Consider the following 13,734-nt stretch of genomic DNA (forward strand, 5'->3'; position numbering starts at 1 on the left):
CCCCCTCCCCCCAGCCTCACTGCAGAGGCCTGATGTCACTTCCTTAAAATAAATCATGACATCATAGCTGAGCTGCCACAGCCCGGCTCCCTCTGCTGGCCGCAGCGTCTCCCCGCGCATCACGTCATGTGACATCTGTGTTATGGGATCTTGTTGATTAGAACACAGACCTGGGAAGACCCTCCCTCCTCCTCCCCCCCCCCCCCCCCCCCCCCCCCCCTCCTTCTTCAGAGTCTGTGCAGGAAGACCCTGCATCTCTCTCCTCCTCTTCCTCTTCCTCTTCTGCTGATGCTGATGGAAGCACAACACACCTCCCTCCCTCACCCACTCTCTCTCTCCTCCCGCCTCACTCACCAGAGACAGTGCACAGTATATTGCCTGCCTGCTGCCATGGAAACAGGTGTGGTTGTTTATGACAGTGAGAGGCCAGTGTGCAGGGAGACACACACACACACACACACACACACACACACGCAGGCAGGGGGAGACATAAAGATGAAGATCCACTGAGCAGGTGGATGGAATAGAACCCCCAACCCCAACCCCTCCTCTGAAGGTACGCTGTCGCCTGTCTGTGTGTGTGTGTGTGTGTGTGTGTGTGTGTGAGCGTCTGATTATTCTCAGGTAGTTTATCAAGCCTTGTTACGACACGTTACCCATGCTGCTCTGCTGCGGCCGGTCCCTGACAATGAAGTTCTCAAGTTCAGAGCGACTCACAGAGAGAGAGAGAGAGAGAGAGAGAGAGAGATATGGACCGTGGTTAATCTTAAAAACGTATTATTTATTTAAAAAGCCGTGAAGCTGAAGCTGCCTCACAGTCGCAGTCCACGGTCAGGATCCTGCATCGATCTGCAGGAAACTACAGCGATCGCAACAGCTTTTCTTTTTTTACTTTTCTCCCTACATCCCTCTCTCTCTCTCCCCCTCTGTCTCCCCCTCTCTCTCTCTCCCTCTCTGGTCCTGGATCGTCTCTCCGTGCTGGATGTGTGCTCAGTATTTCCCAATGGTGATTAATCCTCTCAGCTGCTGCTGAGGAGCTGAAAGATTCTGATTCCACCATCAGATGCTGCAGTCTCTCTCTCTCTCTCGCTCTCTCTCTGTCTCTCTCTCTCTCCCCGTGCTTCACTTCCAGTTTTGTCTGTTCAACCCGGACTTTTTTTTGTTCTTTTTGCAGCACACTCCAGCCATGGTTTTCAGGTGTGTCTCCTCTGCGTGTCTCTGTGCAGGACACCAAGATCGCTTCCCTGGAGCGCAACATCCGAGACCTGGAGGACGAGATCCAAATGCTGAAGGCGAACGGTTTACTGAACTCCGAGGACCGCGAGGAGGAGATCAAGCAGATGGAGGTCTACAAGAACCACTCCAAGTTCATGAAGAGTAAGGTAGGAAAACGTGGAGCGTGCAGAGAGAATACCAAACGGAGCCGCGTTACTTCAATTAGCTGCTGTTGCATTTAGTGTCATCAGCAAAGTGTCCTGCTGGCATCAGTGTGAGGGACGAGTCGCTGCTGCTTTGATTTAGTCGTGAAAAAAAAAACAAAAAAAAAACTCCTGAGACTCTTCTGGTACCTGAAGAAAAACTTCACATCACATGACAGGAAGTTCAGGCAGGGGTCAGAGGTCAGGGTCACGTTTCCTCATCAGACGTCCAGTCATTTAACTTTGAAGGACTTTAGTTTTCAACAGTTTGAGTTCAAACTCCGACGTCAACGCTGTCGACACGAGCTTCAGTTTTTAGACCAGTTTTCATTTCCGTCGCGTTCGCTCCGTGTTAACGCGACAAATGACTGTGTTTGTGTCGTCAGACCTCGAACCACAGCGTTGACTGAGTGTGTGTTCGTGAGGCAGGCAGGCAGAGACTCTCTACACTCTTGTATTTTCCTATTTTTAGACCCCGTGTCATCAATCATGGATAGAGACGATGTATTATACATGACAAATGCAGGGGGCGTCGGTCCCAAATCCATTTTTAATGAAAAGTGTGTTGATTCGAACAACGTCGGAGCCGCGGTGAATAAAATAATCCGGTCTGGTCACGTGTGTCCCGCAGATCGATCAGCTGAAGCAGGAGCTGTCCAAGAAGGAGTCGGAACTGTTGGCTCTCCAGACCAAACTGGAGACGCTGAACAACCAGAACTCCGACTGTAAGCAGCACATCGAGGTGCTCAAGGAGTCGCTCACTGCCAAGGAGCAACGCGCTGCCATTCTGCAAACAGAGGTGAGCGGCGCTGCCTTTCTTCTTTGTTCACGTGCATCGACTCCGCCCCCTCATCCAAACACCGCACCAACACTTCTGTCCACACAAACTTTCTTTTCTTTATCTGGATTTTGAGTCGACATAAAGTGAAGGGAGCTACAGAGCTTGGCCCCATCACTTCCTCCATTTAGACTCTCCACAAGATTTGCATCTACAACATAAAGTCCGTCTCTAGGCGTAGCCAGCTGGGGGAACTCCCGCTGTGCTAAACACATTATATCTCTCATGTTTTCACTCATTTCACTTTTTCTCTCCTTTTCTCCTGAGTTTCTCTCACAAACACAAACATACGTACTAGCCTTTACTACAGACGGTGTAACTGGATAGAGCAGTGATTTTCAACCTCGGGGTCACGACCCAGCATGGGGTCACCTGAAATGTCTAGTTATTGAACGAAAAAAATCCTTTTTAAAATAATGATTTAAAAAACCAGTCACAGTCGTAAACAACTGTTTCCTGAATATAAATTGAGTTCAGATAAAAAATTAAAGCGTATAAAAATATCTGTGCATTTTGATTGACAGCTGTGATCATGTGACTACTAAAATGTCTCTGGGGTCGCCAGAAATTTGTGACCGATCTGATCATCAACAAACACTCCATCTTCAGCCGAGTCTAACTGATCTGCTCCAGTGTCTGTTCTGGTCGTCTTCAGTCTCCTCTTCTGTCCCCGGGGTCGTTTGTCCGGGTCGTGCGTTGACATGAAACCGTTTGTCGTTCCAGGTGGACGCTCTCCGCCTGCGTCTGGAGGAGAAGGAATCCTTCCTGAACAAGAAGACCAAGCAGCTGCAGGACCTGACGGAGGAGAAGGGAACTCTCGCAGGAGAAATCAGGGACATGAAGGACATGCTGGAGGTCAAGGAGCGAAAGATCAACGTCCTGCAGAAGAAGGTGAGAGTGAGGGGGGGGGTGGACCACTGACCTCTGACCTCCTGACCTGGGGTTTACTACCCTGAAAATATATATATAGAGGTGGAAATATATGAACTGTATTTCCACAGTCCTCAACGTTAACCTAATCATCTCTGCTGGTCTTAGATTGAGAACCTGCAGGAGCAACTGAGGGACAAAGACAAACAACTGGGAAACCTGAAAGACAGAGTCAAGTCTCTGCAGACCGACTCCAGTAACACAGACACTGCACTGGCCACCCTGGAGGAGGCGCTGTCAGAGAAGGTAAAGGCTCCAACAACGAACCCTGGTTTTGGTCCTGAACTTGTAAAAAACATGTATATCTTTGTCTCTGTGTCTCTGCGTGTGGGGGGGGTGGGTGGGGTGGGGGGTAGGAGAGGATTATTGAGCGTCTAAAAGACCAAAGAGAGAGAGAAGACAGAGAGCGTCTGGAGGAGGCGGACACCTACAAGAAGGAGAACAAAGACCTGAAGGAGAAGGTCAACAGTCTGCAGATAGAGTTAACGGAGAAGGAGGTGAGAGAGGCGCCGGTACGACGCCGCCACGCTGCTAACATCCTGGTCATGACCTGCCCGTCTCCCCCTGTCGTTCCCCTGCAGTCCAGTCTCATCGATCTGAAGGAACACGCGTCGTCACTGGCGTCTTCTGGCCTCAAGAAGGATTCAAAGCTCAAATCACTGGAGATCGCCATCGAGCAGAAAAAAGAAGAGTGTAGTAAGTTGGAGACGCAGTTGCAAAAAGTAAGTGCATGACGTAGATTTGGTTTAAGTTAGAATCCCCAGTTTTACCCAACGTCTTCACTTCTTCAGTTATTTGTTCGGACCAGGCTTTTATGGTTTGAAACTAATTTTCAGTTCTAATTTCATGTTTTTGTAGAACTTTACTGAGTCGTTTCTGGGTGAGATTTGAGTTGACCAAGTCGACTCTTTAACCTCCTGGGTTTAAAGATTTAACAGCAGCGTTCCATAATTATTTTTTCACATTCACGGTCCTTCCTGCGTTGTCATTCTGAATTTATGCCTTTTTTTTTTAAAACATTGAAAATCAGAAAAATGTCCAAACTCCGAGGACGTCAGGCAGCCGTACCAACCTTGATGCACAGAACGCAGCTACAGTTTCATCTGCTGAAGCAGAAAATGTGCTGAACGACAGCTAAACAGTCGACCAAGTTGACTCTTTAACCTCCTGGGTTTAAAGATTTAACAGTAACTTCAAACGAAATGTAAACAAAACTCGTAGGAAACTCTCTCCAGATGCTAACACACGACGGCTAACCGGAGTCCAAGCAGTTTTTATACAGTTCCATCACCAGAATGTTTCTTCAACAGACTGGGGAGTAATGTGATTCTGCCTGGTTTTAATCACATCCATCGGAGTTATTGATTTCTGTAATGTATCCTCTGTTGAAACGCTGCAGACGCTCAGAGCAACTCCTCGTCCACCGTCCTCTGTCTCAAGGCCGTAATCCGTTTCACATCAGTGTCTGTTTTATGTGTCGCTCCATGTTTACGTTATTCACATGAGCGTTTATTATAGAACCGTGACGAAGCTCTGCAGCGTCCGCAGCGTCCTCCCACTGACCATGATCACAGTCGTAAACACGGGAACATTCACACACACTTATACACAGGCAGTATCTGCATAAGAGACTTTCATTTGATTACTACGGGAAGGGGCTCGACTTGTCTGCCTGTCTAAACACACCACTGAAGAAAAAATACCACAGCTATGCTAACGATATGACTGCTAGCTACTGGTCACTGCTAGCTACTGGTCACCGCTAAGTCACAGGAAATTTTGAATTCTGCTCCTGTTGTCAGCAGGCGGTAGTAAGGACAAAGTCATTGGCTACATCAGATCATGTGTGATTTTTTTAGTCTAAAAATAATTTGTTTTCTCTTTATTTATTATTGTATATATAAATATTTTATAAATTATTTATCTGCATTCAATTTTGACAAATGTGTGAATTCCCAGAGAAAGTTCTTGGGGGTGCTATTGTCATGCCCCCCCCCTCCCGTGTCCCCCCCACACCCCCATGCTAACACAGCCTATGGCTGGTTCTATGATGATGTTGTTTATCCTTAGCTTCTGTACAACAGTCAAACATGTATTTGTATCCTGTCTGATCCTGCTGTTTCTTTATCCTCTGGCTCCGTCCGACCTCTAACATTTACTCTGCTGGGTTCGTTCCCACTCCTCCCTCCGACCCCGCTGCTGTTGCACTGTAGCAAGCTGAGCAGCTTTTCAGTCACATGAACAATCCTGTAAGTTTCTCCTCTGGTCTGGGGGGCACACGGTGAACGCATGAGGACAATGACAACTTCTCTGACATGTGTTTGCTCGGTGGTGATTGTGCCAGACCCCAGCACAGGTTTCTGCTTTCACCCACTGCCCCGCTCTGATGCATGTTGACCATTGCACTGTTCTGGGTTTTACTACGCTTCAAAATGCACTCAGAGTCCTGTGAACCGTATTCATTCTGCAGGTGTTTGTGTTTGTGGTAGAAATGGTGCAAACTGCTCATAAAAGGCGATTGGAAGGCTAGAATCAGAAACTGTTACGATACGACCTTGATAAGTAACCGTCTGTACCGCCCCCTGGTGCTGTGTACAGTAAAGAGTTTTTAAGTGAAAGGACAAACAAAGCAGTGACAACGAACTTCAGATTTCCTTCTCCTCCTCTCCTCTCCTCTGGAGTGACCTGGGCTTGCATGACTTGGTTTCTACTGTGTTGCATGTTGTCACTGTCGGTGTCGCCACGCTTCTCTCTCATCTCAGTGTGGTGCACTTCTGCTGAGGTGTCAGTCGTGGTTGGAAGTCACTGCAGCGTTCTGGTTGATGACTGTGTGATATTTATTACAGTAGGACACAGTATATATAAATATATATATATATTAAATATATTTCTGAGATTAGACACTCACATTATTAGATTAGACAAATAAAACATGATCAATAATTTGGCTTTGGTGAAAAAATTGTCGCTACTTTTTTTCTTAGCTTGACTTGAAGTACAGTTTGGCTTTGGTGAAAAAATAGTCGCTACTTTTTCTTAGCTTGACTTGAAGTACAGTCCTGTGCATTTTAGGGCCGCTGAGTGGAGCTAAATGATAGCCGTGCTAAAGCTAATGAACCAGCGCCAGTGATGACGCCTTTGTTTACAACAGTCGTTTACTCATTCAGAAAGAAAGAGCGGTGGAGGTAGTTTATGTAGGTCACCGCTGGACTCCACGCTGCCGCCTGTATCTGTGACACGTTGACATTTTAATGGATATGAACCGTTTTCCTCTGTGTGTCTCCCCCCGATGGCTGGGTATAGAAAGCTCACGAGGTGGAGCAGCAGTCGGGCTCACGAGGAAACCCAGAGTACACGGACCGGGTGAAGATGCTGGAGAAGGAGGTGGGCTTCTACAAAGACGAGGCCAGCAAGGCTCAGACAGAGGTGGAGAGACTGCTGGACATCCTACGAGAGGTCGAGACCGAGAAGAACGACAAGGACAAGAAGATCGCCGAGTTGGAAAGGTGATTGGTCCGGAGTTTCTTTTCACTGATTCTGCCCTGTTTTGTTTTTGTTCAGTGTTGTTATATGAATGACAAATGTCAATCGGAATCATTTGCATAAAACTCTTTCCTATTAATAACTAAATAGTTTGAAAAATGAACAGGTCGAGTGTGCAGGTATAACATTTATGTTTTTTATATTGACCTAATCCTGTAACACCGCCACAACAGTTTCGAATGAACACAGTAATATATTTAATTTATAAGACTAGTTATTGTCCAGTCGATGCAGGAACAGCACCTCATAAAAGTTGGATCAGCAAAAAACAAAATCAAATCAAACGCAGCACAACCAGTACCTGCACTAAAACAGAGCTGAAAAAGTCAAAGTTATAAGACAAAAACACAAATTGAAACATCTTTACGATCTCCTCTCATATTCCTACCTGGCAAAAAAATATATTTTATGTGGAGAATTACTGCCATCTGCTGGACATTTATATTCACCTAAACAGCTCTGATCCAGATTTACAGCAAAGCTGAGACACATCTCCATCCCATAAAGCAAACTTGGTTCATCGTAACGACGCCCCCTTCAGGGCCTTAAAAAAGTTGGTAAAAATGACTTCCAGAAGTTCTTCAAAAACAACTTTAGATGTTTATCTTCACTTTTAAAGAAATCCACGCCGACTGTACCGTAAAACCTTCAACCAACAACTAATTTCTTTCTGCACAGTTTCTGCCGTGTACTTCAGTAACTGTACACGTCATTCAGGCTCGTCCTGTCAAAGTCCAGAGTAGTTTGGTGTACTTTGGTGTACTTTGGTGTACTTTGGTGTACCTACAGTCATGGACCTGTTTAACAGTCCACAGGCTGCTGGTGAAAACTGAGTTCATATTAAATGCCCTTCACTCACACTCTTAATGGATGAGATTTCAGTTAAAAGCCCTCGTAAACAACCCTCGCCCCGCGCTCCCAGCAGCTCCTGGCTCTCGCTCCTCACAGTCAGAGCTGCTCCACTCTAAAGCCGCCAAACGTGTCGCGTTTCGCCTTGAAAAAAACGTACGCCTTTCTCCTCCGTCTGCATTTCCTCAACATGTGGTAAGAAGGTTCTTTTCATGTCAGTTTGATGTTTGTCAGCTGTTTGATAAATGCCCTGTTTTTGTTTTTTTCCCATCAACTCCCACCGTGTCTGTGTCTGTGTCTGTCCTCCTTCGCTTTGTTCCTTCATCATTTCGTGAGCCATTCCCTTTATTTAAATGTTTTTTGTTTTTTTTTTGTCTCCATCTTCCTGTTTTGGGACACCAGTCCCCATCAGCCTCTCCCTCGCCCCAGCCCTCGTCCCGGTGGCAGAGCTCCCCCTGACCCGCTCCCTTCTGTGACTGCTGCTCCTCAGCAGATAGGGGGCGTGGTGTGGGATTTCCTGGGAAAGTGAGTGCTCTGCCCTGGCACTTCGGCTCGGCTCTGTACCTCTGTTCTCTCTGACTGTTGCAACTGCATCTGGTTCCACCAGTGTTCCTGGGCGTGCCTGCTCCCTGTGGGAATCCTAACCCTTTGTATCCACACAGCTAACTCTCCTGTTTTCACCCCCAGACGCACCGCGATACAAAGATCCCTGGATTAATTTTTTTAGCATGTGTTCACTCCCACATTGATGAGTAATTTCTTGCTCTAAGCATTTGACACTGCCTTCCTGCCTCTGTGCATGTGTGTGTATGGAAAAAGATGGAGATGAAAAAAACAAAAAGACGAGAGTTGAGCTTGTGCTGCATGTTGGCATAACCAGACTGTATTTCAGTACAAATGATAAGAAATTAGTCAAAGGTCGACGTTAAAGATAAGTTAACAGCTGTTGACATCATACGTCAGAGAGTTTTCCTGAGAATAATAATGATAATTAATAAGAATATTAACTTTATTGATCCCATATTTGGGAAATCGAACCCAGGACTCTCTGCTTCTGAGGCAGACGTTGTAACCGCTGCATGGCAGTAAACACAGCTAATAGTTGGATACAAGGCTTTTCTTTTACTTTAAATGTGTTCAGAACACTGTTAGCACTAACAGCACAGAGGAGTCTTCAGGTGTCCAGTTCAGTCTGTCTCCCGTCTCTGTCCCTGATGGTTGTTTAACTACCCTGACTAACTGCCCCAGTGCTGAACACATGGTTGTTGTGAGAAGCCTTTTGCGAGTTTTGGGTCTGGATCAGCACGTGTACCCGTGTCTGAAACATCTTCCCAGGGAGACCCCCCACTGGACGGGGGACCACCCCTGACAGTAGAGCAGGTCACAGACGTGTCCGACGCCGACTGGGTCTGTGATGAAGTCAGACGCTCTGGAGTCTGGTTTGGTTTGGACAGGTTTTCCTTTGTCTCCTTCTTGCCTAGTTGGTCCCCCTCCTTCTGCTCGACACCCAGTCCCGCTCCTCTTCTTCTACTGCCCGGTTCTGCTGCCTGTCTGACTGCATGTCTGCCACCCCCAGGCTCCACAGCAGATGTACATGTCCCCAGGTGCATCCTGCATTATAGCTACAGTGTGTGAGGCTGTATCAACAGCATCAACAGCAGCAGCGGTGCTGATGGTTACACGCACCCGCGTCCTGGGTCAACTGTGATCTCCGTAGGGTTCTGTGTGTCCTTATGTTCTGCTTCTAACGTCTCTTTCTTTCTTTACCTTTTTTTTCCCTGTGTTTCGTCATCTGCCCACTGCTCTCCTTCCATCCTTCCTTTTGTTTCTACTTTTCCACTCCTCCAGCCTAGCTCCCAGGTAAGCAATGCAACTGCCCCCACCATCCCACATCTGTGTCTGCCTCGTCTTAGCCGTAGTGTTTCTGTTAGCCGGTCTAACACTGCAGCATGGTCCAGAAATCAAACACCAGCCTGACCTGAACTGGAATCAAACATGGAATCCTTCTCTCTTGAACAGACAAGGAGGGAAAGACCAGACCAAGAAGGGTCCCAACATCAAACTGGGACCACAGGGGGACAAGAAAGGCTTGGGACAGGACCCTCGTAAGGACAGTTCCATGGATGCTGGACATCACTTAAAGGTCAGGGATTTTTTCCTCCTGAGGAAACCTGAGGTCAGCTATTTGTGTCTGATCTGTGCCTTTTTTTTTTTTTTTTGTATTTCCATAACGTGGGTCAGCTGGAGGAGTTAATGAACACCCTGGAGAGAACAAGGCAGGAACTAGACGCCACCAAGCAGCGTCTGTCCTCCACACAGCAGTCTCTGCAGGAGAGGGACACGCACCTCACCAGCATGAGACAAGAGCGCCGGAAACAGTTGGAGGAGATCCTGGAGATGAAGTTAGTGTCATGATGACGTTTGATGTTAGCATTGAAGAGACGAATTGAAGTGATTTCTCAGCGGCGTCCTTTTATCTCACCTTCAGACAACAGGCTCTGTTGGCGGCCATCAGCGAGAAAGACGCTAATATAGCACTGCTGGAACTGTCTGCTTCCAATAAAAAGAAAACCCAGGAGGAGGTGCTGGCCCTCAAGAGGGAGCGGGACAAACTGATGCACCAGCTGAAACAACATGTGAGTAACTGCTCCCTGTGTCGGAGCTTGTTGCCAAGGCAACATTTAATCAGAATTTTTTAAAAATATATCTGGACAAGGCAACAGAGTCCATTTCATCTATAGGTTTCTATTATAATCACGCAGAAACCGACTTCACCATCTGTTCTCCGATCAGACGCCGTGTTTCTTTATTTTGCACAGCTCAGCCAGGTATTATTTACAGAACTGTAACTGTGCAGGACTGTGACGAACACAAGGAAACATTTAATTATGGTCAAAACAAAAACATCAATATTTACCTGTAGGAAAATGTCAATATCTTTTTTGTAAACACATCCTCCGTGACCAGGTGATTTTCTGACCATTTTTGTCTTTCCTTCCAGACACAGAGCAGAATGAAACTGATAGCAGACAACTACGAAGACGACCAGTTTCACTCTCACGGTCCTCACCACCCCCAGCCTCAGCCCCCCCACGCTCCACAGCAGCCCCAGCCCCAGTACCCCCACCCACCCCACGGCCCGCACGGCTTATCCACATGTTTCACACCCCCAGCATCCTCAGCACCTGCAGCATCCGCCGGCCGTCCAACAGCACCCTCACACCCAACAGGCACAGCCGCAGTACCCTCACCCACCACACCCTCAACACCCGCAGCACCCGCAGCACCCCCAGCAGCACAGTCAGCACCCACCACCACCCCTCCAGCATCAGCAGCACCCCCGCCCGCCTCAGCCTCAACACCCGCACCAACAGCACCCTCAGCACCCGCTCCAACACGCCCACGGACACCCTCCCCCCCAGCATCCTCACCCTCAGCACCCGCACGGCCCCCCCCAGCAGGGTCAACACCCCCAGCAGGGTCAACACCCCCAGCATCCTCAACATCAGCACCCACAGCACCCGCACCACGCCCAGCATCCACGTCACCCGATGCCCCACCATCGTGGAGGCCCGGCCCGAGGACCCCCACACCCCAGTCACCGCCCGACTCCAGACCAGGTCGGGATTTACGTTTGAAGCAAAGAACTATTTCATTTTGGATAAAGTAAAAGTAAAACATAAAAAAAAAATAAAACTAAAGCAAGGGCGTAAAAATCGGGTCGTTTCTCACATCTCACTGGCCCTGGATGGAAAACTGATTCATGTTTGTTTACATGTAAAAAAAAATGTTACTGAAGTTGAAGTAAATCTAATTTGACCGCTGTGTTCATTAGTCATTATTATATTAATCCGTTTTTCTTGTCACCCCCAGGATGACGAGGAGGGCATTTGGGCATAATCTCTGCTGTGACGACCAAAGCTCCAGTGTTGTTTTGAGGGGTGAGATTATTGACACCTGTTTTCACCGTACCTCCAGTAACCACTGGGTTTGAAGTCAAACCTTTTTTTTTTCCATTCAGATGATTCAGTCACTACTGGAGGAGCACAACCACGCCATGACGACGAAACATTATCCAACCAAACATTTATTACTTCCACTTTATCAACACCCGGCCCTGGGATTTAAGTTTTTATATTTTGGGAATGAAGAGGGTGGACTCAGGTGATGAGGCCAGTGCAGGACGGCTGACAGCTGGAGAGGTCAGTCTGGTGGTTTTGACCTTAACATTATTTAGTCTAAAGTTGAGATTTGACTGGAACTGAACTGAACTGAACTGGTTTTGTTTTCCAGGTGACCTCAGACAAGATTGTGCGATCGATAAATTCTGCTTCCTTTCACTAACATCGCATTCATGGAACTGAAGTGGCTGAAGCTCCAGCGTTCTAAAACAAATCCTTCGCTGGACAAGAACGTGATCGACAACCCTTTTCCCAGAGGTATCGCAGGTCACCCCACCTGTCTGCCACCACCTAGTGGTCAAACCTCTTCAGGCCAAAAACAACAACTTCCGGATCTTCCTAGCAGAAATCCCATGACTGCGAGGGAGCCTCAGTGGTTTTTTTAACTTTCCTTCATTTTGTTCTTCGTTTGAGCCAAGATCGCGGTCTCGCTCCTCTGCTTCTGATTGGCTTCCACGTCCAACTGCGTCACAGTTTCCTGCTCCTCACTGCCCTTCGGAGCTACTTCGTGACGTCTACCTAGCGGTCATCAGCCTCGGTGTGCAGCCTCTGGTTATTTTTTTACCTGATTGTGGCACATGGTAACACTTGTTTTTTGTATTTTTTACAAACGCCATCACTAAAGCATGTCTGAGAAGGTCAAGGTGTCCCGTTTTTTACCTTCACCCCTAAAACCACAGGACAGCATGTGTCATTCCTGGTCGGTTGAAGGATGAGTTTGGAGCTGACGGATCGAGGAGACCTTTGACCTTGCTTGTAGCACTGAGGGGTTTCCATGGCTGCATGAGCAGGACCCTTCAGTTCTTGGGCTTGTTTTTAGCCTTAAGACTGTGGTTGTCATTGACATCGCTCTTCATGTTACCTCATCAGAAGTAGTCAAAAAAAAAAAAGAAAAAAGAAAGAATCAATCTATGCAGATATCAATAGAGTGAATGCATTGTTTTGTTTGGTCATTGGTTGTTAATCAATGTGTTAATGAAACATCCAAAACAGAAAGGCCAGAATGGTCCAAACATTTTCATCAAGTATTTTTTAGTTTCTTTTTCGAGGCTATGCACCTATGCACCTCCTCTGTGTTGCAGGAATATTTTACTAATGGTGCTTCTGCTGGTGCTCAAATTAAATGGTGTCAGAAGACCTCATCAGGAGCATCACGTCCTTCTACAGAAGAGGGAGGAAATCCCATCTTTGACCTAATGAACGACTGTAAAAGTCTTTGTACATAATCTGCCGAGGGGCGGGGGGGCTAGTCGTGACGTCTACCTAGCGGTCATCAGCCTCGGTGTGCAGCCTCTGGTTATTTTTTTACCTGATTGTGGCACATGGTAACACTTGTTTTTTGTATTTTTTACAAACGCCATCACTAAAGCATGTCTGAGAAGGTCAAGGTGTCCCGTTTTTTACCTTCACCCCTAAAACCACAGGACAGCATGTGTCATTCCTGGTCGGTTGAAGGATGAGTTTGGAGCTGACGGATCGAGGAGACCTTTGACCTTGCTTGTAGCACTGAGGGGTTTCCATGGCTGCATGAGCAGGACCCTTCAGTTCTTGGGCTTGTTTTTAGCCTTAAGACTGTGGTTGTCATTGACATCGCTCTTCATGTTACCTCATCAGAAGTAGTCAAAAAAAAAAAAGAAAAAAGAAAGAATCAATCTATGCAGATATCAATAGAGTGAATGCATTGTTTTGTTTGGTCATTGGTTGTTAATCAATGTGTTAATGAAACATCCAAAACAGAAAGGCCAGAATGGTCCAAACATTTTCATCAAGTATTTTTTAGTTTCTTTTTCGAGGCTATGCACCTATGCACCTCCTCTGTGTTGCAGGAATATTTTACTAATGGTGCTTCTGCTGGTGCTCAAATTAAATGGTGTCAGAAGACCTCATCAGGAGCATCACGTCCTTCTACAGAAGAGGGAGGAAATCCCATCTTTGACCTAATGAACGACTGTAAAAGTCTTTGTACATAATCTGC

At 47.0% G+C, this 13,734-nt stretch overlaps 1 protein-coding gene and 2 long non-coding RNA genes across 3 annotated transcripts in view; 1 reads left to right on the forward strand and 2 right to left on the reverse strand.

Moving 5' to 3' along the window:
* The window catches only part of erc2 (ELKS/RAB6-interacting/CAST family member 2), a 27,061-nt gene extending 15,369 nt beyond the window's left edge, over positions 1 to 11,692 (forward strand). The window contains 15 exon segments of the mRNA XM_008319795.3: positions 1,227 to 1,382; positions 2,050 to 2,217; positions 2,980 to 3,147; positions 3,295 to 3,432; positions 3,543 to 3,683; positions 3,768 to 3,908; positions 6,490 to 6,692; positions 9,427 to 9,438; positions 9,598 to 9,721; positions 9,820 to 9,980; positions 10,067 to 10,214; positions 10,580 to 10,716; positions 10,718 to 11,198; positions 11,452 to 11,519; positions 11,600 to 11,692. Coding sequence (XP_008318017.2) covers positions 1,227 to 1,382; positions 2,050 to 2,217; positions 2,980 to 3,147; positions 3,295 to 3,432; positions 3,543 to 3,683; positions 3,768 to 3,908; positions 6,490 to 6,692; positions 9,427 to 9,438; positions 9,598 to 9,721; positions 9,820 to 9,980; positions 10,067 to 10,214; positions 10,580 to 10,716; positions 10,718 to 11,198; positions 11,452 to 11,478 — 2,205 coding nt within the window. The 3' untranslated portion in view covers positions 11,479 to 11,519; positions 11,600 to 11,692.
* The window catches only part of LOC103385805 (uncharacterized), a 60,030-nt gene that overhangs the window by 42,334 nt on the left and 3,962 nt on the right, over positions 1 to 13,734 (reverse strand). The window lies entirely within an intron of this gene.
* On the reverse strand, positions 12,167 to 13,722 carry LOC107989209 (uncharacterized). The gene is made up of 2 exons (XR_001760708.2): positions 13,023 to 13,722; positions 12,167 to 12,278 (listed from the first exon to the last, which is right to left on the reverse strand). It is a non-coding gene; the product is annotated as an uncharacterized LOC107989209 (long non-coding RNA).

The sequence above is a fragment of the Cynoglossus semilaevis genome, chromosome 11 (genome assembly GCF_000523025.1).
Source record: "Cynoglossus semilaevis isolate Cse_v1.0 chromosome 11, Cse_v1.0, whole genome shotgun sequence".
NCBI classification, from domain to species: Eukaryota; Metazoa; Chordata; class Actinopteri; order Pleuronectiformes; family Cynoglossidae; genus Cynoglossus; species Cynoglossus semilaevis.